Source organism: Sceloporus undulatus, unplaced genomic scaffold (genome assembly GCF_019175285.1).
Source record: "Sceloporus undulatus isolate JIND9_A2432 ecotype Alabama unplaced genomic scaffold, SceUnd_v1.1 scaffold_17, whole genome shotgun sequence".
NCBI classification, from domain to species: domain Eukaryota; kingdom Metazoa; phylum Chordata; class Lepidosauria; order Squamata; family Phrynosomatidae; genus Sceloporus; species Sceloporus undulatus.
In genome coordinates this window covers 2,336,689-2,362,709 of record NW_024802939.1, presented here as the reverse complement: position 1 = coordinate 2,362,709, position 26,021 = coordinate 2,336,689, and the positions used below count along the sequence as shown (strand labels likewise).

General features: G+C 39.6%; 2 protein-coding genes across 4 annotated transcripts in view; one reads left to right on the top strand and one right to left on the bottom strand.

Moving 5' to 3' along the window:
* LOC121917417 (protein IMPACT-like) overlaps positions 1–26,021 on the top strand; it is a 98,397-nt gene that overhangs the window by 30,933 nt on the left and 41,443 nt on the right. The gene's annotated exons all lie outside the window — the stretch shown is intronic.
* Positions 1–26,021, bottom strand: part of LOC121917415 (oxysterol-binding protein-related protein 1-like) — a 102,487-nt gene that overhangs the window by 70,359 nt on the left and 6,107 nt on the right. For all 3 annotated transcript variants that reach the window (XM_042443358.1, XM_042443361.1, XM_042443359.1), the window contains exons 2-5: positions 10,265–10,387; positions 7,555–7,640; positions 6,402–6,476; positions 5,330–5,441 (exon numbers count right to left, since the gene is read on the bottom strand). In XM_042443358.1, the coding sequence (XP_042299292.1) occupies positions 5,330–5,441; positions 6,402–6,476; positions 7,555–7,640; positions 10,265–10,387 (396 nt within the window). The remainder of the gene's footprint in view (positions 1–5,329; positions 5,442–6,401; positions 6,477–7,554; positions 7,641–10,264; positions 10,388–26,021) is intronic.

Sequence of the window (26,021 nt, the reverse complement as noted above, 5' to 3'; positions counted from 1 at the left end):
GGCTGCATCAATAGAAGTATAGTGTCTAGATCAAGAGAAGTAATAGTATCACTCTATTCTGCTCTGGTCAGGCCCCACCTGGAATATTGTGTCCAGTTCTGGGCATCACAGTTTAAAAAGGATGTTGAGAAACTGGAGCATGTCCAAAGAAGACTGACCAAAATGGTGAAAGGTTTGGAATCTATGCCCTATGAGGAACGACTTAGGGAGCTGGGGATGTTTAGCCTGGAAAAGAGAAGGTTAACAGGTGATATGATCGCCCTGTTTAAATATTTGAAGGGATGTCATATTAAGGAGGGAACTAACTTGTTTTCTGCTGCTCCAGAGACTAGGGCCCTGAGCAATGGATGCAAGCTACAGGAAAAGAGATTCCACCTCAACATTAGGAGGAACTTCCTGACAGTAAGGGCTGTTCGACAGTGGAACAAACTCCCTCGGAGTGTAGTGGAGTCTCCTTCTTTAAGAGGTCTTTAAACAGAGGCTGGATGGCCATCTGTTGGGGATGCTTTGATTTAGATTTCCTGCATGGCAGGGGGTTGGACTGGATGGCCCTTGCGGTCTCTTCCAACTCTGATTCTATTCTTATCTAATGTAAGTTTCTGGAGCTTTGGTCATCCACATGCTTTTGTAGTTCAGCTCCCAGAACCTTTACACAACATTATGAATTACAAAGGACATGTTTTAGTTCAAAATACCTGAAAGTGCCTTAAGCTAGTGATAGCCAAGTCTAGCCACGCTATCTACTCATTCTCATACCACTTATGGCAAGACTGAGCAATTGTTAAGGGGCTACACTGGGGCACTGCACCCCACAAAAATATTTTTCCCAGTGGGGACACAGAGTAATTTGACTATGTTTCCAAAATCTTGGTAGTCAATTTAGTCTGGGGGACTTTTTTTCTAACAGGAAATGATCTGATAGTCAGATTTAGGATCTAATTGTTTCTCAAAATATACCAAAATTGCCTCATACATCTGCTAGGGCATGTGGCAAAAAAATACATTTTTTTTGGGGGGGGGGGGAGCTGCCAGCCTGCACTTTCCCCATCTTAAGATGTACCATTTGATGGTCCATATTCTTTTAGGGCCCCTACAAGACTTTAATAATGTTTTATTTATAAACCGCTATTCCAAATAGATCATAGCGGTGTACAAGAAAATTATATAACAGTACAAGAAAAATCTACAATTAAGATACACTGTATCTTCAGGCCAGCCCCTGATGACGCTGGGCCGGCCTGCTCTCTCCCTCAACGGCCGAAAGATGACAGTTATGGAGGGAGGGCGCTCTGTCTTCAGGCCAGCCCCTGATGACGCTGGGCCGGCCTGCTCTCTCCCTCACTTTGACAAGTGAACCACCCAAACCTGTTGATTTCTTTGGTGTGCTGGCCATTTTTTGCTTGAAAAGTTTTGATTGAAAAATTGAAAATATGTTATTGGGGTCTGGAGGTTTTAGGGAAGCAAAGTGGGGCCCTATGAACACAACTGGCTGCACTTTCCCCACTCTAGGCACCAAAGATTATCAACCTTCGCCATGTACTCTGTTACTGATATGAAAACATGGTATACAAATTTAAGAGATTTCAGACAGATATGACTTCAACAGCTGTATGCACCCAATGAAACCTTTAGAAGTGACTTGAACAAGACTATGACCCAACTGGTTTGTTAGATACACCTATGTCTTCTCAGCCATTGATTGGCTGCAGGGATGCTTACTTTGTGATGCTCTTGAGCACCAAAGTAGGAAGGAGCAGTCTTACACTGAAGGGAGAGACTGTTTTTTCTTGTCTCCATGCTGAAAGCAGCCAGAGCAAGCCGGGTTACCCTTTTGACAGTGGCCTGGGGAGAGGGGGCTGCACTTGTTGGGCTCCCAAGTTCTGTACACTGGAAAAGCAAGAAATACTGTATATTTGGGAAACTCCTAAATGGTGTATATTAGGAAAGCATGCAAACTTAAGTAAAACCCTCTGCTACCTCCTGCAAGATCCTGCCTGCAAATGATAGAATCTAAGACTATTTTTTTAGCTCAGTATTTATTATTTCATATTTATTTCAAGTATTTATATTCTGCTTTTCTCCCACAATAGGATTCCAGATATGTAAAATGTATTATAATATGTTCTACATCATTTTTAGGACATATTGATAGTTAGGCCCCTCCCAGACTACCCAATTATAGCACTATGATTCCATGCCTGCACCCTGGGGAATATTGGGATTTGTACTGTAGTTTAATGAGGCAACAGAGCTATCCGGTTGAGAATTCCAGGGTTCCCTAGCATGCAGATGGCAATCACAGTGAAATCATAGTGCTAGTGTTGTGTGAAAGGACCCGTAATGTACCTGATTACATTGACTCTGTATATTCTGCATTAAATTTAAGTACTGTATTTAGTTTTAAATTTAAGAGACTATCTCTAATGCTTCATAAAGCATTCTGCAAGTGCTAACAGTTTTCCTTATTATCTGAGTGAAAGCAAATGGTGGTAAGGCCGCTCAACTCATGTCAGATTGTCAATGTGCACACAAATAGGTTTCAGCCATATGCATTATGATATAAACTAAGAAGTAGGATGCTTTGATCAAATTCTTTAAATAGGTCAGTTTGCAGGAATCTAGATGTATTTGTACACAAACATCCATAAGATTCAATTACAAGCATACCTAAGCTAACAAAGTCCATGACAAATGATCTCTTTTTAACAAAGTCTTTTTACATCTACACAACCTCCCCTTTCCTTCTTGTCCTTGTGTAGCTCTAAATTTTTTAGGAATAATGATGAAGGCCTACTGGAGAAACACAGACTTTCACTGTCAGGTTGTAGCATTCTTGTGGTAAATAATGTAATAAAAGCTTGAGCTGGGAAAGAATGGGATTCTACACTAGCTAAGCCTACTGTAGCCATGTGTGCCTTTCAGGAGGTTATCTACCACTTTTGGGATCTGTGGAAACTAGGGGAAATGTCTGAGGGGATCTGAATGAAGCTGATGATTGACAGTCAGTTTGGCATGTTGGGAACTGAGAGACTGATATGGAATGTGGGGTGAATGAGTGAGGATCAAGGTTGAGACAACAGTCAGGTTTGGAAATTAAGGAGTGGGATTTCAGAGTCTGAGTTAGTAGTTTTGGTACAAAAGAATGTGCGTGAGAGTGAAATGGTTGCTTAAATGTATTAAATTCTTAATTTATTTTCTTATGTTCACCTTCTGTTAAGAAAGCATTCTTTCCAGGAATGCTATCTCTCCATCTATCTCTATCTCATCTAATTTAATCTAATCCTAAATCTAATCCTAAATCTGATCCTACATCTAAATCCAATCTTAATCCTAGACCTAAATCTAATCCTAATGCTAGGTCTAAATCTGAATCTACATTTACATTTACATGTAAATCTAATTCCAATCTCAAATCTAATCCCAAATTCCCTTGTTGTTGTAGTGTGCCTCCATTGTTTCTGATTTATGGCGACCATAGGGTGAACCTATTATGGGGTTTCCTTGAGAGGATTTCTTCAGAAGTTTGCCACTGCCTTCCCCTGAAACTGAGAGCATGTGATTTGCCCATGGTCACGCAATGGGTTTCATGGGTGAGCTGGGAATTGAACCCTGGTTTCCAGAGTCATAGTCCAAAACTCAAAAAACTGTGCCACACCTTATCCATATCTATATTCAAGGACTGGATTTAGATACAGTGTTTTCAGTGGCAGCCAAGGATAAAGAGGGTTGATGTTCAATAGGGATTGAAGCTGAGTATGTAATAATCCACACAGGAACCTTGAGTGCATCTAATAGGTCCCATAGTTGGTGTCTACAGCAGTGGGAAAGGAGGAGGTTCTTACATTAATGGCAAAGGTGGAGAGAAGTGAAAGCCCTCGTTCTTGGTGATAGCAGTGCAATTTGTGCAAGTCTTCACATGTGGTGGCAGTGGTGATTTAGGCAGAGCCTTACATCTGGTAGGAAAAGTGATGGAATAATGGGAAGAAGCCTCACAATGCCTCTAATCACAATAACTGAATATGTAGTTTTTACTTCTGCCTTTGTATTTCAGGGATTTTCACTGGTTTCATTATTAGCTTTTATTGTGTTTTATTAATATAGCAATAGCATTTACATTTCTATACTGCTTCATACTGAACTAAGTAGTCTCTAAGCAGTTTACAACATATAAACTATTTGCCCCCAACAAGCTGGGTACTCATTCTAGCAACCAATGGAAGGATACAAGGCGGGATCAACCCTGGAGCCCAGGAATCAAACTCACAACCCTGTCTCTGCAATACTGGCTGCAGTACTAGCATTTAACCACTGGCAAGTTGAGTCATTTGGCTACAAAAATAGTAATAAATGAAGCAAACATATGTACCATAGAAGGTGGCCCTGTATCTAAAAAGGGCAACTAACTGTAGGAAGCCACTAGAAATCGCAGCTGTGTGCATTAGAATGCACTGCTGTACAAAATATGTAATTGACTTTATTATATAAACAGAATATACTGAAGATGAAGGCACTTTTGAGGTTGTCTGATCTGGTAAACTCCACTAAAATTGTATTGCATTTGACTGTCTGCAAACAAATTTCTACACAAAATCGCCGTGGTTTTAAGCATGTATCACACGGGGTAACTCATAATCTCTTCAGGAATGGTTCTATAGTCTCCAATTGCAATAACAGTGTCCAAATTGGGAAGCCTAAAATTCCCAATGTGCTAATGATGAACTTCTAGCAGAGCAATCTGATTTAAATGAGATGCTGGTTTACATGCAATACCATGTAATTACCTTTTTCTTGTCTGTCTGGTGCCATGGATAAATGAGTCCTACGTTCATTATGCATCCTTAGTGAATGGAGAATGATTACTTGGTGAATAACATGTTTACTAAGTGAGTAACAAATATGGGAGTTTCAGTTTTGCATTTCCAGGCTTTCTTAACATAATCTAATCCTTGATCACACTGTGAGTCCATACTAGCAAGCCAAAGTATGGATGTCACAGCAAGATGCAACCATAAGCAAACTGCTGGCATGCAGAGATTTACTATGGGAACCAGCCCCTCCCAAGCAGTTTTCTCTCCATCACCAAGATATTCCTTGTATCAAGAGAGAAAATTTTTATAGCAGGCTCTGATCAGGCCACACACATGTTCCATGCAGGCACAGTTTCAAGCAGCCTCTCTGAATGGCAATACATATTTAGTCACCTTGTCAAAATATTATCAAAGGAATAAGAGATCACCACTTTACATACTGAAGCTAGATTCTTCAGTTGAAGAGCATCTTTACTGGAATTCCAATTCTCTTACATTCATATTTGATACAGAATTGATACCTTCTAGCATCTCTCGTATTTCTTTATTGTGTGTAACATCTTTTGCAGTTTGCCCATTCCCATTAACAATGGAAGTATCAGCATCAGATTCCAAAAGTAGCAGAACCACCTCCTGAAAGACAAGTTCAGTATCCATTATCTATGGAGACCTCCCTGCTTTATCCAGATTAGGGTTTTTTTTCTTGTTTCGCTTTGCTTCATTTCACACATTCATTTTGCAAGTAAGGAAACTCTTGGGGCATTTTTAAGACTAACCAATTTATTTCAACTGTAAGCTTTCATCTTATGCATCTTAAGTCTCACTCTTGAGGAAAAGGCAGGATATAAAGTGACTGAGTGACTGATCTAAAAAAATGGACTAGCCCACAAAAACCTATGGCCTCATTCACACTACATAATAAACTGTTTTAAACCATTTTAAAGAGCCCTTGTTCACACTGGCGCCGAATTTCTCCAACGCAGTTTGAGGGGGGGCAGCACTAAACCCGGTTAAACCATTTCCCCCCAAATCCGAGGCATTTATCACATCTTTATAAATGATTCGATTCAACGCACGTGTGAACATGTTGATTGGATTCGGTTCCCTGTGATACGATCATCCTTGAGACATTGCACATGGAGACTCCATTTTTAATCGATCCAATTGTTAATGTGAACATGAAGTGGGTTAAATTGAAATGGGCAGGTTTGATCATGGCAACCAATAGTCTGAACATCTATTTGTGTCAATCACTCCATCGATTCGAAATGATCCAACACAAAAATATTATGTAGTGTAAATGAGGCCTATGCTGGAATGAATTGGTTAGTCTTAAAGATACCATACGATTCTTTCTTTCTTTTCATAATGAAAGCTCTTCCACTCTCTCTCTGAAAATTGTCATCTTGGAAAGAGAATGTCACATCAAGATTAACTGGAGGACATTTTGACAAGGTAACACAAAAACTTTGAAACAGGAAGTCAGAAAATGATACATTATCTATAATATTGTAATACAGAAAAGGCCATATGGACAAATGGTGTACCTCTGAACTTAAGTTCTATACACTAGACTAAACATGTTCATTTTACCTTGCGCCCAGTGAAGGCTGCACGATGCAGTGGAGTGTCTCCCATATCATTTAGAACATTTACATCAGCACCAGCCTATAAAGAGAGGTTGTTCAGTAGAGTTTGACATCCAAGTCAATACGTTACTAAAATAAGGTTGGTACAAATCAGTCACCCTGGTTGCATCCACACTGCAGAAATAATCCAGTCTGACACCGTTTTAACAGGCATGGTTCCATGCTATAGAATCCTGTGGTTCCAGAACTCTCTGACAGAGAAAGCTAAATATCCCCCAAAGTTACAACCCCAGAATTCCACTGCATTGAGCCATGAGTGTCAAACTGGATTATTTCTGCTGTGCGGATGCTGCCCAGGAGACCTAATATTTCAGTCCTTCTTCAAAAAAACCTTCTTAAGGCAAAGTAGGTCTTTTGGTATTCTGAATAGATAGAGGCTACCCAATCTGAAGTACTTACAGAGATCTGTTGAACTTTCATTTGAGGTCTAGATTCTGACCATTCATATAATGCAACTGTTTCAATGGCGGTTTCTTCTAATTTGGAATTTGTTTTACAGGGGATAATGTGAGGCAGCTTTAGTCTGCAGTGAAATATTTCTAAACAGTGAATTTAGGTAGTGTAGTTTATTTCAGGTGGCATTTACAAGGAATTCAATCTTTTCAGAAGGAAGTCAGTTTGACCACGCTCCTCTTTCCATGTCTATTTGCTTTTGCCTTCACAGCCATGCACAAGCTAATTTGGGCTCTAAGCTTTTCTGTATTGGGAAGATAACAATTCAGTGTGTCACTCTACCTCAGCATCACCTTTAATCCAGTTTGTTCAAATTGGCACCAGTTCAATTTTTCTCAAAAGGGTTACTAAGAGGTCACATCGAGCTAAACATCCAGCAGAACTAACTGGATTATGTGGTTTTAACAATTACATGGCCATACAGAATTCAAAATTAAGAGGCAGGAGGTTATTCCAGATGTCTGTGACAGGCTAAGGCTCCTGAGCTTCTGAGTGTTCCATCTTGGTTCCCTAGCTTTCAGACTCAGGAACTCGTGTTATTTATTTTACAGCACTAAATTTAGTGCTGAAAAACCTTTAACTAAACCAAGTGCTCTTGATGGTATAGAAATATTATGTAGAAAATAACAAGTTAAAGGTGATACCTCTAGCAAATTCTTGACAACACTGGTATGCCCAAAGTAGCATGCAAGATGAAGAGGAGTCCAGCCCAGGTTTGACTTGCTTGTGCCTAGAAGGTACAAATTAACATGGGTCAAATCAACACTGAATCATCTTTTCATGTAGTCAAGAACTGATACATCTAGGAAAAAGGAAAAGGATCCTTAAAGATTATCCAAGACACCAGTTTAGGATCACGTCTGACATGAACTATGTTTCTGCCACCCTTGAGAACAAGCTTCCTCAATTTGCTCAATCTACAACTTCCATTATTATCAACCAGCATCTGGAGGAAGCAGGTTGTGGAGGCTCTCTTTTAGTTAAACCTAGGAGGGACTGGGCTGGGGATGCTGTCATTCAGTTAAGCCAATCTCACATAATTATTGTTATAATGTAAGACATACAGACACTGTGTGATTCTTTTACTTACTCTAATTGTGTGGAACTTATGTTACATAAGCTTGTCTTCTAATGAGATGCATGTGTATAATTTTTTTCTTCTGAATTCTAGGATACATGCTTTTATGATCAAAACCCTTTTTTTCAGCAATACAATATTAGGCTTTTAGCATCAGGTGTTTTCAGATACTTTTCTGTTAGAATATAAAGTGAGGAGGCATAATGTACAACCAGCATGAGACTATTCAGTACTCTATAATACAAAAAGAGACTGCAAATAATTCTTAAGAGAGTCCTCTCAGAAGACAAGAATTGAACAAAATCTAAATGAAAATAGAACAAGGGTTTATGAACAGGACACAGCCATCTGTTCATTTCAGGCCAAGATAAAGGTAATTTGTACCAAACACTGCAGCTATTCTTAGCTTTGTTGTATAGCAGGAGGTTTTTCCTCTTCCATGTAAGACCTAATTCTTGGAGTGGTAATAAAGGGCTGTATCATTCAGAACGAAAAAACATGCATAATTAAACATCCTTCACGTTGGGAGCAGGTAGTACCCCTTCACATAGAAAACTAGAGCTGAGGAAGCAAAGTTCTAAACTCAGCTCTCCCTAACTGATTTTCTATGTGCAACATATCTATAAAGATACAGCCTAGAAAGAGAAGCTGAGGCAAGTGAACAACCATAGCCATCTGATTGTCATGATTTCTGAGAACTATGGGAGTTGTTGACCAATATATCTGGAAGGTACCAGCATAGGGAAGGCTTTGTGAAGGCACAGGGGGAAAGAACAGAGTTAAAACAGCTGTGTTTGCTTACTATTTACAAGAAAGTAGGTCATAGCCATCAAGTCATTTTTCAAATTGTAATTGATAATTTTGCTAATAGCAGAGCAACAGGAGCAGTATGACTTGCTGTTATTCTATAATTTTCTCTAAATAAGCTGTTTCCCACAAAGGACCTAAGCAGCTACACACCACGCTATATTTGGCTTGTAGTGTTCAAAATACTCGCGATATGCCAACACTGATACATTTTAAAATTCACCCAAGCACTGCCTGAAAGCTGCTTTTGCAGGCACTTCTAGAAAGAATAGAGTTCCAAGTATAGTATATGTATTTATTTTTTAATGTATAAATTGCACCTTTTCCCCATCAGATGCTTAAGGCAACACACAATAAAAAGGTGATAGATTTCATAAGCGACAAGGAAGCACAAAGTTCACTAGGGCAATGAAAATTATTCTATAAAATTTGAGCAGAGTTAAGATTAACACTGTACAGCAGGGTGGACAACGTCACACATCTGGGATTTGCACATGCCCTCTGCCAGGCCTCAAAGAGCTGCCCTACTCTCTGCACCCCTCACCCTCATTTCCCCCCTCTTTGACTGAACATGGCTCCCTGTGACCTCTGTGGATGTGGGAGACAATTTCACTATGTTTCAGGTCCAGGAATGGGGCCTTTTTTAAAACCAAAATTGAGAGTCAGGTATGAAAAAAGCTCCCTTGGGTGTAAAACATTTGGCATGACAATTACCGCATCACATCCTAGAGTAGGGATGGGCAACTGCTTGGGAACCAGGACTAGTTTCCCCCTTGCCAGTCACCCCCCACCCCCCACCCCCCCCGTGGGCCACACCCTCACAACAAGCCTGAATACTTCTATTTTTCTCTACAACCTTTCTCAAAATGGTGACAGGAAGTTATCCTATTGCCATTTCAAGAGGAACTGAAGAGAAAAACAGAGGTATTTTGGGATAACAGAAGGTTCCAGAGTACTTATGTGGAAGGTAAATCCACGTTTTCACACACTGAGGTGGGTAGCTCTGCATGTTCTTGGTGCAAAAAATGCCCCTGAAACATGCCAAAAATTATTTAAAATATTCATGGGCTTAGGGAGGTGAGGGCTGATGGGGGCATAAAAATGGGCTGTGCATGGGTTGCAGGTGACAATTTGCCTACCCCACCCTAAAGGGTGCAAGAGGCTTATTTCAGTTTTTTGGAAATTTCAGCAATTTTGAGGCTTCATGTGGCCCATAGATCCTAGCTTCCACACTCGTTGCTATATAGCACCAGAGCATTTTATCAAATTAAAAAGACAAGCAGGAGAGAGCAATATTTACTGCCCATCGAAACCAAAACTAGGAAACAGCCAATCTCATCTCCCTTGGAAGCAGGTTCCACAACTGAGGTGCTGATGTCTCTCAAGCAACTTTGTCTCCACACAAAAATGGCTACAATGAAACCTCTCTCCATTTCCCAGGTATAATCTGATAGGTAATCCTTACTAACCTTTGCAGTTGATGTTAAAGGTAACCTCTCCCTTATCCATGGCTTCAAAAAGTTGCCGGACTTCTTCACTTTTTCCGTTTCTTGCACTATGGAGAAGCTGCTGCTCTGCTTCTGTGTTCATCTCTGCAGAAATACAGATGCAATTTCATTGTATTTATCTGAAAAATTTACAGCCTAATTTTCCATTAAATTAGTGCTTAAGGCAGCTATCATTCACAAACAAGACAGCTCTCAAAACAGTGCTCAGGATATGTGGCACATACAAACAGCTACAAAACCAAACCCCAAATACAGAAACAGTATTAGATAATTATGACATCAGAGTTCGTTGAATGTATTAAGATTAATAAAGAGTTCACTCCATTAGAATTTGTCTTCATCTGATATGGTGGAAACTAAAGAGAAGCAATCAAAGAAGTAGTACTGTGAGTCTGCTAGAACAGGAAATATTAAGCAAGAGCAATGAGGCAATAACTGCACAGAACTATTTCTCAGCAGCATAGTTGGGATCTAGTTGGAATCTAGAAACAAAACTCTGGCTGCACACATCTATTGATGCCAATGGTTGCCTAGTTAAAATAGAGCATTTAGATCTAGTTCTATGAACCAAGAAGTTCATAAGTAGTCACACATTCATGACACAATAATGCCCACGAAAGCAGGAGGAAAGACTGTTTTAGACCCAGCAGTAGCATGGCATATGTCCTCATTCAGGTTCACTTCACAGACTTGGCCTGAAATGTTGCCACTGGAAAGGTATTTGTAAACAGTGCAACTGAAATGTCATCCATCCTCTCAGAAGTATCACTCAGATACTGTAGATTCAGATACTTAACTGTCAGGCCTCAGATATGTGTTGCAGCAGACCTAGCATAAACACAGAAATTAATCTCTTCATTCTGATCCAAAATTTTTAGAATTAGCATGAGCAACCTGAACTGGTGTCTATGTGTGTGTGCCTCCAAGTCACCTGCCAACTTATGGTGGCTCCATGAACTTCATAGGGCTTTCTTAAGCAAGGAATACTCTAAGGTGGTTTGCAAGTATATAGGCAATAATATAGCCTGGTATTCATTAGTGGTCTCCCATCCAAATATTAACCAGAGCTTACCCTGCTTAGATTCAAAGATCAGACAAAGTCTGGTGTCTTTAGAATAATTTAGGCTTGTAGCCTAAACTAGTTAAATAATGCATGACTGATTGGTTTGCTAAATGAAATTCTCAGTTGTGCAAGAATATCAGTTGGTGAGCAGTATCTGAGCGAGATAGCTGCTTAAATGAATGAACTATGAGTTTATCTGGATGAAAGTCCCATTACACAAATCACTTGAAGCAGAAAGTTTAAATACACCCATTTATATTATTTAGGGAGGCTTGCTTAATAAAGTGTAAAAAGCAATAGACACAGCTATATTTTAGCATCTTGAAATACTGTTAAGTGTCTTAACATTCTGGAGTATTAATGTTACCTTTCTCCTTTCCCCATTAATTCCTTAAGAATTCACAAGACAACAGCACGTTTTAAGCAGGAAATCTGGAAAGTAGTGGGAGAACCATGTCTGATGCAAAATCATAAAGGGCTCAACAGAGCAGCTACAATTAAGCCTCATGCTTCCAGAGCCTGAAGGCAAGCCACATCTCTTTTTTTAAAGTTAAAAAACCCCATCACAAGATAGACAAAAATCTTATGCCACTCAAAAGATAGAATTTTAAAAAAAATCTAGAAGAGATACTTCAAGGAATAACAAGCATCTTATGGCATCTCAAAAACCTAACAGGTTTTCTTTGCCACATATTATTGTGGCCTGCACCCAACTTCATCAGTGTAGACCCCTACTCATTTAAGATGACACAAAAATATCTGTTAATTCATAGAACTCATCTACCCACTTCTTTATCAGGAGCAGGAAATAAACAGTGCAGTTCTAAGTATTGTAAGTGATTTCAGTTAGCAAAACATGAACAAAGCCATCGTGTCTTGCATTAGACATTCCACAAGTATCTGGCAGAGAAAAAATAAATTGACTTTTAGTGTGATCTTGCAGGGCTATAAGAGCTACTGGTTCAAGCACTGGACTACAACTCTGGAGGATCATGGTTCAATTCCCTGCTTGGTCATGGAAACAAATTGGGTGACTTTGACATGGACTGTATATACTCATGTATAAGTCTAAAATTTTAGTCAAAATATCGACCCAAAAAACCTGGTTTGACTTATCCATGGGTGAGTGTACGTACTGTACTTTAACTCTTATCAAAATAGAAACTATCCCCTTTTATGGGGAGTGAATGGTGAGAGTTTAGTCCATCCTGGGAAAACCTAAAAGAAGCACCAGCCCCCTCTGCTTCCTCCATTGCTGCTATGCTTCTGACCTTCTTTAAAGCCTGGATGGGAAAATGGTGGTGTTCTTTGGCATAGTTTTTTCTTTGCTTTGTCCTTTATATCTCTTGTTACATATCCTTAAGTTTTACCCTCGACTTATCCACGGATCATATGAAAATCCTTAATTTTGGCCACAAAACTTGCCCTCAACTTCTACATGACTTTGACTTATAGTCGAGTATATATGATAATACCCTCTCAGCTCCAGAAAATGCAGTGACAGGTTCACCTTAGGGTTGCCATAAGTCAGAAACAACCTAAAAGCACACAATAACTGTCAGGAAAAAGCCACATGGGATATATAGTCACAAGAAATATAATATGTATATGAATGTATTTGAAAGTAACATGACACAGCAAAAGTTATTGAATTGTCACACAGGTGTTGTAAGTAATGTATTTAGAAGGTCCTGAAAGCCAAGGACATATGAGGCAATGACAAAGTGAAAAGATGCAAATTGATATCACCTGAGAGTCATTGAGTGGACAGTAATGTATGATGCAATGTGAGGGCTAGATTGAGCCAAGTATGGTATGTCAATCATAATGTATGTACACGCCCAGGAGGTGGCAACTGTATAATGAATAGCAAGACAAATGTCTATATAAGCAATAATGTTTGACAATATTTTTTGTGGGTATTGAGGAGTATAGTAGTGTGGGTATTGAGGAGTATAGTAGTGTGAGTTTTGTGAGTAGTGGATTGTTTTGTGCATACTGTATATATTAGAATAAAAGTAGATTTTTTTTAAGAAGACTACTGTGTTGACTGGTGTCTTGAGAGCTGAACAAGAACCAGCAGACTGCAGAGAAGATTGGAAGACATCTTCAGCCAATTCTCAGAGCTACTGGTCAAACTGGTTGTTCTTCCGCTGACCAGGGTGGTGAGAGTGAAAGCCAGAAGAAGAGCTGCAACTCCCATCATCCCTAACAATAACAACAAGTAGGGCTATACTATACCTGACATAAGACTCCAAAATCTGTTCTACTTTCTTGAAATGGTTTAAATCAGCAGGCAATAATTCAGATGATCTTTTTAAAATTATTTCATATTGACCTGGGCTAGATCAGATCAATGGCTTATCAAGCCCAGTGTCCCATTCCCCTAGGGGCCACCCACATGTTACAGAGCACCCATAAGCAGAAAGCAAACATACACTTTGGTATCCACTGGGGTTTTGTTCCAGAATCCCCTGTGGATACCAAAATCCATGGATGTTCAAATCCCATTATATACAATGGGGTAGTAAAATGGTGTTCCTTAATATAAAATGGCAAAATCAAGGTTTGCTTTTGGGAATTTATGTATTTTTTTAATATTTTCAAGCCATGGATGGTTGAATCTGCGGATAAGAAATCTGTTGATTTGAAAGACTGACTAAATATATATTTCAAGCTTGGATGGTTGAATCTGTCAATACAGAGGGCCAACTGTAGTAATGTCCTCCCTCTTGTACTCTGCAGCTACTGGAACTGAGCAGCATACAATCTCCAATATTGAAGGTGATGCACAGCTATCACAACTAAAAACTAATGATAAAAGCATATCTATTTAATATCCCCATTTTTCCCCCAAGGCATCTCACAACATAGATTAAATCAAAATACAACTAAAAACAGTTTTAAAAATTCAAACAAACATTAAGCCAACTACTCTATTAAAAACAGTATTAATTAAAAACATTCCAAAGCATAAAACATGAAAATTAAGACAAAAATATAGTGTGTTCTTGTATATGCACAAGCACGCTCTCTCACTGAAAAGCTCTTCTACAGCAATCAGCTAATGACCAAACTCCAGTCTTTGCCTGCCAGCAGAAGGAGTGCAGAGAGGGGCCAGCTAGCCTTCTGTGGGAGGGAATTCCATGGCCTGAGAGTAGCCACCAAGAAGGTCTCATGCTGTCATAAAATGTGCCTGTGATGACGGTGGGATCAAAACAAGGAGGCAAATAAGGGCAATACCTCCACAAGTGACCATTCTATCTCCCATCTAAAGTCTATAAATTTCTGTGATTTAAGGCATGTCAAAGTTAAATGGCCATAGCATGACCAATATGGACACAGATCACAAATACAAGAGAGAAAGGTGTGAATGATCTTAAATGTCTGAATTTGCCAGTAATAAATTTCAGTAAATGTCGAGTGTCATAAACAAATAGTGAAGAAGAACTAAAGTTTGTAAAATACAGTCGACTCTCCATATCCACAGAATTTTTAATGCATGAATTCGAGCATCCACCGATTCAAAATATTAAAAAAAAACAAAAAACAAAAGCAAAAAGCAAACCTTGACTTTCTCTGAAAGAATATCTCTGAACTATAACGAAAGTTGATTACTTTTTAAAAGTTCCATGTTACACTCTGCTTGTACAATTACAATGTAGAAAAATAGCCTATATAACTAAAAAGTGATGGATGGCTCTTAAGGACATGGGAGTCCCATCACATCTGACAGTCCTGATGACAAATCTGTACTTAGGAACCTACTGTTAAAACAAAATATAGAAAAATGCAATGGTTCCCAATTGGCAAAGGGGTCAGGCAAGGCTGCCTTCTATCACCCTATTTGTTCAACTTGTATGCAGAAAACATAATACAAAGAGCAGGTTTAGACTCAAAAGGAAGAGGGGTAAGCTATGAGGAAGAAATATCAACTATCTAAAATATGTAGAGGACACTATACTACTAGCAGAAAACATTGCAACTTGGAAAAATTACTAAGGATGGTCAGAGAAGAAAGTGCAAAGGCAGGTTTAATGCTGAACATAAAGAAAATAAAAATAATGGCCACAGAGGATCTACATACATTCAATCTAGACAATGAGGAAATCGAAATAAAGAGCCCATACCTTGGATCAAACCATGTTCAGAATGGCGACTGAAGACAAGAAATCTGAAGAAGACTAGGAATGGAAAGGGCAGCTATGAAAGAACTAGACAAGAGCCTAAAGTGTAAAGATATACAACGGAGCACTGAAGTCAGAGCCATTGTATTCCCTATCGTCATTTCCAGATGTGAGAGCTGGACACTGAAGAAAGCCATTAAGAAGTACAGTGGATCCTTGTTATACGCTGGGGTTTGGTTCCAAGATCCCCCGTGTATAACAAAATCCGTGTATGCTCAAGTCCCATTAAATATAATGACATAGCAAAATGGTGTCCCTTAGAAAAAATGGAAAATCAAGGTAAATTTATACTTTTTTGGAACATTTTCCAACCGTGTATGCTTGAATCCGTGTATAAAAAATCCGTGTATAAGAAGGGCTGACTGTAAATCAACTCATTTGATATGTGGTGCTGGAGAAGAGTGCAGAGGATACTGTGGACAACCAAAGAGGCAAACAAGATCAAGTGCGATCTTTCCGTGGGAGCCAAGATGATCAAACTGATCTGGGAAGAATTTACTCCAGCCGCAGAAGACTAGATTACAGTCATCCCTCCACATTTGCGGCTTTGATATTTGCGGCTTTGATTATTCACAGATTTCATTAATACATTCTCTTTAGGAATCTCTAGGTCCTCCAGTGCAACTCTGTGGTCAACTTTAACTAAAAGTTGCACTGAAAGACCATTTGTAGCTATTCCAGTGCCATTCTATGGTCAGTGTATGTTGGACATTGACCACAGAGTTGCACTGGAGGACCTAGAGGCCTGTTACAGACTGCCAAAATAAAGCTGCTTCGGGTCTCTTTGGAGGTATGCTATTTAAATGATGCATGGGTCCTAAGAGTCTGGAGGTCGCACCAAAGCCACACTCCATTCCTAAGCACTGGAGTGCAGCTTTTGGTGCAGCTTCTGGATTCTTAGGATGCATGCATCATTTAAATAGCATACCTCCAAAGAGACCCGAAGCAGCTTTATTTTGGCAGTTTGTAACAGGCCAGAGATTCCTAGAGAGGTGTCCTCTCAGGTAAAAACAGTGTTTTTGTTATTTGCGGTTTTTCCATATTCACAGGGGTCTTGTTCCCCTAACCCTAGCGAATATGGAGGGACAACTGTAGTTGCAACTTCCCAGAGGGCCTTGTTCTCTGCCGCTCCGGAATTGTGGAATGACCTGCTGGAGGAGATCCACCTTATTACCATTCTAGATGCCTTCAAGAAGGCTGTTAAGAAGGCCTTCCCCGACTGACCTCCTGGAATAAGATAGCCATATCTATCCTTAATGACCCCACTCCATCTAACTATCACAGAGCACGTTTTCAATGTGTTTATTTTAATTGTTGAATTTTGTATTGATTTTATAGGGAGAAGGGTTTAGGATTTAATTGTATTTTTATTGTTTTTGTGATTTTTTAAATGTTGCAATCCTGCCTCAATCCATAGAGAGAGGCGGGAAATATAAATAAACCATATTATTATTGAGGTTGTTGTACTTCGGCCACACCATGAGAAAGCATGACTCATTAGAAAAGACAATAATGCTAGGAAAGGTAGAGGTAGTAGGAAAGAGAGGAAAGCCAAACGCCTGATGGACAGACTTAACCAAGGAGGTCACGAGCCTGAATTTAGAGGACCTAAGCAGGACAGTGGAGGACAGGGGGTCTTCCAGATTCTCATCCATAGGGTCACCATGAGCTGGAGTTGACTTGAGGGTACTTAACAACAAATAATGTTTTCTCCTTCACATACATGCTTCATTACAGTTCCTATTGGCACATAGGCTCAAACTACACTCCATCAACCAGTTTGAAATTCCGGGAACTCACTGGATTATTCTTTGTCCATTCTTACAGAATCACTGCTTCCAACATCGTTCTAAACCGGTTCCATTTCAAAGCAGCTTTTTTAAAAAGAGTATGTTATAATTTTATAATAACTCCATGATGACAAATCAACAACAACAAAATGTCTGGCCCTGGAAGCATCCAGGAGTGGCAGTTTTTGCATACAGGCATGAGATTGTCCCCTTAAACCCCAACCTGCCCTAAAATGTAAACCTAGAAATTTATATCCCGACCCTTCCAGCTTTGCAACCTTGGGCAATTTCCAGGTACAGTAATTGCCAGAGATGAAAATTGGACAAACCCAGCAAAGTTGCCTACCACAAGACTACAGGATCTGTGATTGAAATGTGATAGAGTCAGACTTCTACCCCAACTGTACAAGTGCACAGTGTAAATTCATTTTGTGTAACTATTCTCACACAAACCTATTTACCAAAATAGAGTAGTTGTCATCCTGTTAGTCTCTCTCTCTCTCTCTCTCTCTCTCTCTCTCACACACACACACACACACACAGGTGTAACTAAACATTATGCCTGCGGTATTGCAACAACTAAAACTAACTTTTTAGGTTGCTGCAGAGGGAGAAATTCAGTGCTTCCATCATTTAATGGTCAAAAGCTTTGTGAGACCCACCTTCCTTCTGCATCCTCCCAAAACTTCTGAACAAGACATTTAGGGCCAGCCGCCAGGAGATCTGAAAGACTGCCTCCTGCCATGAGCCTACCCCAAATTTGCGACCCTTGGAGGTGTCCTGTTGGATGCCTAACACCTTGCAATGTTAGGTTAGTATGTGCATGTAAAAGGGCTTTCTCTATAGCAGCACTTGGACTGTGCAATTCCCTACCAAAAGAAATTGTAGTCTGGCTTCATCTGGGCTGAGCTTCCAGCAGGCAGCTAAAACAGTGTTGTTCCACCTGGCCTTTGATGTCTGAAACTGCTCTGTTTTAATAGTTTATTTTAAAATTATATTTAAGGATTGTTATTAGGCGATTTTTAAAGATGTCTGAAAATAGCATTTTAGTGTGTTTTTACTTTTAAAAATCTTTGTACTGTTTTAAATATTCTTTCGCTTGTGGTGTATCACCTTGGGACCCCCTGTGAATTATTATTTAAATTATTTAAATATTTTAAATAATAAATAAGTATCAAGTCAGCAAAATGAATCATGTGGTTTAGAAGTATCTACAATGACCAGCAGCAGCCTGCATGGTTTCAGGCCGAATCCTTAAAGATACCAGGGACAGAAGCTGGGATTTTCTGCACTGAAAATATATGCTCTGTGAGAGAACTCTAGAATCTCACATTTCTTGCCGTTCCTCTGTCCCTTGGCTTCATTGCCACCCAACATTATTTGGTAAGCTCTTTATGAGTTTCGTCAAGGTTTGCACAATGACCTTTAGATCTGGGGGTAGTAGTGACAGCTCTTATGCATTGTTCTAAAGCAGATTCCATTGATTTCTTTATCTTGAAAGCTGGTAGTTCAGGGTTTCTGTATAATTAACGTATGCTGGCCCTGCCACGATTATACTTCCCGGAAATGGCTTAAAACATTTCTGCTATGAAATTCCATTGTATGCTTTTGGAATATTGCATGCAATTGCAGATTGCAAAATTTAATTGAGCATTTTTTGTGCTCAGCAGTAAACTGTGAAGTCTTCTCTTGTCACTGAACACAAGGCTAAAAATCTGATTTTTAAAAAGTACATGTTTTCAGTTGCAACACAATCCAACATTTGTTTATAGCATTATTTCTAGCCTGAATGAGTTTTAGCTGAGACCAGTAGGGCAGTAGCATATGTAGGCAAACAACTTAACAATATATATATTTGTGTATATGCACACAACAGCAGCAGCAACTATTAGCATGATTGCAATCCTATAGAGTTGTTGTTGTTGCGTGTGCCTTCAAGTAATTTCTGACTTATGGTGACCCTAAGACTCATGGAGTTTTCCTGGCAAGTTTTTTCAGACATGGCTTGCCATTTCCATCCTCTGAGGTTTACTCAGGATCATCCAGTGGATTTATATGGCCGTGCTGGGATTCGAACCCTGATCTTCGAGTCACAGTCCAACATTCAAACCACTAAAACTTACTTGAGTGTAAACCCTATTATTCTGAAGCTTAAATCTGGCTGTACAGGTTCAAATTATAAAATGCATCGAGTTTTAACAAAACATCATCAGCAAAACTGAAACACAACTTTCAAGATTTTAATTAGAAATGCATGCTAGCACATCATATAAACCCCACCAAAGAAAAGGCCAGAAGTATTCAGCTTTATTTTCCTCATTCAACATCTCCTTCAACATCCCATACTGATCTGTCACAAATTAATAGGACCTGAAAGCTTTGCTCCAAGTAGGTTTGTCAATGCCCCTGGCACTCTAACTGATTGGTTTATTGCTCCTTCTCTGAAACAAGTCCTGAACAGGTTCTGCCCCTCCCCTGTATTCCCTGTCAGTTCCAGAATGGCTGAAACAATGTTTTATATGAACATCCTTTGACTAAACCAAAGTGCGTTGGGGCTGCATGTAGCTTATCTGCTCTTGCTTTATCTACCTGTTGTCTTTACACATAGCCTCCCAGCCACCACCACTCCAGTGATGAACAACAGGAAAAAACTTTAAAAGCAATACTCACATTTGGTTTGGCTGCCTTATTACTACAGATTTTATTCCTTTTGTACATCCATGGAATACTTATACGATTTTTTAAAAGACTGTGCGGTTTTATTAATACTGTCCTCTGCTAGAAGGTAACCTGCTGATACTATTGTGATGCTATTTTGCACTACACAACTGTGTTTTACAGTTTTCTGCGCACTATTTTAAATGAATGGAAATATAGAAACGTAGGTTGAATTACTTATCTTAGTGGCAGTTGTGATGCTGCTGCTAGCATGGAAGTAACCAAATGAAACAAGTTATATAACTTCACTCAACCCACTTTATGTTCTGTGACATTCAATTTAAACAATGCCTCTTATTTTGAAATATGCCTTGGGGTATGTCTGCACACTCCCATTTCTACACTGTAATGCATGACTTACATCATGGGAAACATCCTTGGGAAATCGACATTTTTTCTCATGCACCCCCTCCCCCTCAATTCTCTAACTTGCAAGGAAGAAGAAAACTGTTCATCTTACACAACCCTAATCGCCTTCTACTCTGCTGAAACAGGGAACAACAGTGGCTGAGGTATCGTGCATGTCTATAATACAGATACTCAACAAAACACAGCCATAGTCCCCTAAATTGTGACTCTACAAATATATCCTAAGAGAAGGAAGCAACCAAGACAGGTTGCTTGGCACTGATTGCACTGTCCTAAGCATTAATTGGGTTTTATTTGTACTGACATTGCTGTGTCAAATACATTTCCCATGAAATGAGAAGTGAGTAGCACATGACTGACAGGCCATATGTGCCCAACTGATTTTGGAGGCCCTACCATTCCCAGATGTGGTGCTGCTCTGTGGAATTTCAGCAGAAGGGTGGTAAAAACCCACTTCTCACTTAAAAAAAAGAGAGATGTGCTCTTACCACACACACTGTTTTAAAATCAAATAGTGGCAATGGTATAGTGATTTAAATGTTGGATTATGACTCTGGAGACCAGGGTTCGATTCCCAGCTCAGCCATTAAATTCACTGGGTGACCTTGGGCACATCACATGCTCTTAGCCTCAGGAGAAGACAATGGCAAACCTCCTCTGAACAAATCTCATCAAGAAACCCCCATGACAAGTTTGCCTTAGGTTACCATAACACGGAAATGAAGGCACACAACAAAAAGAAGTAGCCTTCTTGCTACTACAGCACGGCAATTCACAAGAGGCCATGCAGCCCCTCCAGAAATTGCCCACCCCTGGTTTAAAGCTTATGGTAGGCTACCAAACGGGCCGCTTACTTTGATACAAATAACAACAACAATAATGATAGTTTTTATTTATATATTTCCCGCCTCTCCCTGCAGATCGAGGCGGGAGTACAACAGTAAATTTAAAATTACAATTCAGTTAAAATTCATTTATATAACATAAAACCATAAAAACACCATAATAAATCAGTCCTATAAAAATCTGTTCTATTATGCAAATCTGTGGATGAGGCCCTTTTGGGACCATCCCTGCTTACACCGGTCCATTTGTCAGGCACATATGTGGCAGCTTCTTCTTGCATCATTACTAAACTATTACATACTCTCCCTGTAGAACTATGTTTATTCTCCTAAGTTTTTCAAACGACAGTGAACATCTTAACTTAATTTGGCCTTAATAGTAGTGGTTTTTATTTCTCTCTATGTTCAGTCACATTCTCTTGGCCTCAGAGAAAGATGAAGGCACATCCCTGAACAAATCTTCCCAAGAAAATCCTATGATATTTGCCATGAGTCAGTAACAATTTCAAGACACACAACAATAAAGTTGTTTTCACTATTACATTTCCATCGCTTTTAATTTATTGTTTCTTTCTTATTTTTTTTTGTATGATATGAATTTTAAAGCTGTATCTGTTTTAAACTTTGTAAGCCACCTGAATACCAAAGTAGGAAAAGGGCAGGATATAAATAATAATAATTCAAGGTGCTGGTAATTACCTACAAAGCCCTACATGGCTCAGGTCCACACTACAGTGGTGCCTCGGGTTACGAAATTAATTTGTTCCGTGGCACCGTTCGTAACCCGAAAAGCCTTCGTAAGCCGAATTGCCATAGGCGCTAATGGGGAAAAGCCGCGATTCCGTGCGAAAAAGCCGAAAAAAGCACCAAAAGTTTTTTCGTAACCTGAAAAAACATTCGTAACCTGGAACAATGTTTTCCTATGGGATTTTTTCGTATCCCGAAAATTTCGTAACCTGGGTATTTCGTATCCCGAGGTACCACTGTATTTGGCAAACCGTTTCTCCTGGTATGAACTGGCCTGGACTCTGAGATCCTCTGGAGAAGCCCTTCTCTTCGCTCTCAGCACCATCACAAACACGGTTGGTGGGGACGCAAGAGAGGGCCTTCTCAGTGGCTGCCCCTAGACTCTGGAACCCCCTGCCCAGGGAGATCTGAACAGCTCCCTCCTTGATGGCCTTCTGCCAGCAGGTGAAGACCTACCTGTTCACACATGTGTTTAGGGAATTACTATAAGGACAGGCTGGGATGTTGGACCAGTTTAAAAAATCCTTTTCAATGTACTTTTTTTAAAAAAAATTATTATAACTGTAATGTTTTTTAATGCTGTGAAGCTGCTCTGAGTCCCAGTCCTGGGAAAAGAGCAGGAAACAAACAAACAAATAAATAATCATGATTTTTTATGAGTTACAAACATAAGAGTTGTAAGAAACCACAAGGACCGTCCATTTGTTGTTCACCTCATTTTCTAATGTTTGTGTGAGGCAAACAATAAACAAATAACCATTTTAATGAATAGACAATTGTCATTGTTTTGCCTTAAAAAAAAAAAAAGACTGGTGAGTTCAGTACATTCTGTCTGAGCTCTGCAGGAATTCATTTTGTTTCAACCAATATGATAGGTGGTCCTTTTCTGAGGTTGTGCAGCAATTTTATGTTGAGAATTTAGTTTTATCTGAAATTTCTAAGTAAAATATGAGCATGTACGAGTCGAGACGAAGTTCAATGAGTTTATACCCTCTGGTGCTTGGAAACCCTTAAAAGAAATGCATGGTGGCGAGATGAAGGAAGATGTAAAGTGATTAGAGATATCACTTCCCTCTGACTTATGAAGGAGAAAAAGGACACTGCCAATTTGAACTGCCAACAGATGTAACAGAGAGATGTGCTGAAAGACCACCACAGGGTCTGACTTCCTAGTGTGGGATGATTCATCACATCTGCTTACAGTCGGCCCTCACCTTACGCGGGGATCCGTTCCGGATCCCTCCGCGTAAGGTGAATTCCACCTATGCTCAAGCCCCATTGGAAACAATGGGGCTCGTGCACAGCGGTGCGGCGGTGCGCAACAGGCGCGCGCACCCATTCAATTGAATAGGACATGCCGCCCCTTCTGCCCTGCGCGTGCCCTGCAGCTTGAGCGCATAAGCTCAAGTCCGCGTAAAGCGCGCCCGCGTATGACACGGGCACGCTGTATTTCTATACTGTGTTGCAGTCTCCATAAACTTGAAAAAAATCTGAACGTATGTGTTGTGTAGAAAACTTGTGTCAGGAGATTCCCTGCACACTCATTGATATGGTCACAGCAAATGCATCTTCTGTACTTTCCTGAAACCTCTTTTGGACTATTTAACAGCTGCAGGTGAAGTAGTTATGGCCAATGAAATCATTTTTGCTGAAATCCATACAATTCATAATTAGCTCCTAACTTTTCACCTAGAGCAGCAGTTCCCAATCTGTGCTCCAAGGAGCCCTTAGAGCTCTGCGTGCACTTCCCAGGTGCTCTGTGACTGCTCCAGGAACATGAAAGAAACAAAAATTGAATGAATTTAAAGAAGAATGATATACACTTATATATACTCCTAAACACCATTAACTTGTAAGACATAGGGTAGGCCTCTTAAGGGCTCTGACACAGAAATAAGGGCTCCACGAGTCAAAAAAAGTTGGTAACCCCTGACCTAGAGCATCCTCAAAACCAACATAAAATAATGAGAATTTAGTTGATTTCATTGCAGAGGAAAGTACCTATTTTTCAGCTGCATTTTATGGGTTGTTTTAGAAAAGAAAATTCTGTCGCTTTCTGTTTGCAAAATTCTTTATTTAATGAACTATCATTTAGAGAAAATAAGAAATTGTGGATGTTGATGGTTTGAGCTAAAAATGATAGATCCATATTCCACCTGATATCCAAGGATCTCAAGCCAGCATACAAAACAATCAACTATGTAATTTTTAAAAATAAGAATGCAAAAGCTAAAAACACATTAAACCATTTAAATACTTAAAATAGTGCAGATTAAAACCCATTAAAATTTTTAATAGGTGTCTTTTAAATGGTGTGGTGGTCACCTATACATGGTCAGGGGGCAAATGTCCAGGGAACTTCTGGAGCTACACAAACTGCCAAAACTGTCTGCTCCAAATCTCAGCTCTGGCCAATAGTCCATTCTGGCTTTGGAAAAAGGAATGTTATTTTTGGATGGTGAAGTGTGGAGAAAGGGCTGCTTCCTGTTTGAAATAATTCCTGCTCCTGGCAACTTTCACAAAATGGAGCTAACCACAAGACTTCGGACCCCAGGGCTGCACTTTCTCTGCCGAACTATGCCGGCAAACTAATATATATATGGGGGGGGCACTTAGCCACCAAAAATTAAAAAATACAAATCTGAACAGGGACAGGACAACAACATCTACCAAGTCCTAACCCATTCCTTCTAAACCCAGATACATTCCTCACAGCAGCTTATGTGCAGTTGTGGATCTTCCCAGAAAGCTATCCCTCTAGGCCACCCTTGATGTAATTATGTGCCTTGGTCTTGAATATACAATTAGGATCCATTAGCTTTACAAACAAGCTGTCCCTGAAAACTGCATAAGTGGTTTGTTGACATTAATTTTAGCAAAAATGATTCCACTGGCCTAAACTACTTAGTATATATTTTTCTGGGAAAAGACATGCTTGGAAAACTCTGAGGTGGCATGCGAATTATGTTTGGGGATACTACCATATATACTTGACTATAAATTAATCTCATGTATAAGTTGAGGGCAGGTTTAGGGGCCAAAATGGTGGATTTTGATATGGCCCGTGGATACGTCGAAGGTAAAACTTAAGTGTATGTAATAAATGATCTAAAAGATTAAGCAAAGGAAAACAGTGCCAAAGAACTTACAAAATTCCACCAGGCATAACTGGTTGTGCTCACACTAAAAGCTGGATGGATGAGAGAGCAGAGGACAGTCAGTCCTTCCAGGACAGATGAACACTTCCCTTTCACCAGAGAATGGATCCTTTTTATAATAAGAGTTAAAATACAGTACTTACACTGACCTGTGGATAAACTGATTCAGGGTTTTGGGGTCAATTTTTTGACTAAAATTTCTAGCCTTATACATAAGTGTACACAGTATATGTCTCTTCATTGTATCCTCAGGAATTTCCAGAAAAAGTCCAGCACACTAACCACTGTCTTGCCCTTTACAAGCTCACTTTTCTATGACTCTCATCTGATCCTGATGAACTGCATGTTGTTCTAAGAACTTCGTCTGTGGGGTGGGGGAACAGATAGATGTGGAGCAACAGAGCTCTGTGCATTTCTGGACTCTCTTTGGGGGCTAGAAACTATTTCAACACTGTCTGAACCTCAAAATGTTCCACTGAATCTGAGAAATTCCTATCCTGATTGCCAAGATCACCATGCAGTTATGCAGCTATAAGGTGGGACCGATTAGATTAGAACACAGGAAATCTAATAACCATGTTTCATGAACAAGTACAAATATAAAGTAGGGAGACTCAGCTGTGGTGAGATCTGAATGGGATTTCAGAGGAAACCTGCAAATTGTAGTTTTCATTTGAACCATGATTTTATTGTTGATTTTGTTATCACACATTGCAAACTATAAAGTTTAAGGGAACATCCACTGCATCTGAACTTTACAGTTATTTAGTCCAACCAGTAATCAAACAATCCTTTCAGTTCAGTAGTTTATTTCTTTTTTAAGAGATAAGGTCACAGCTGT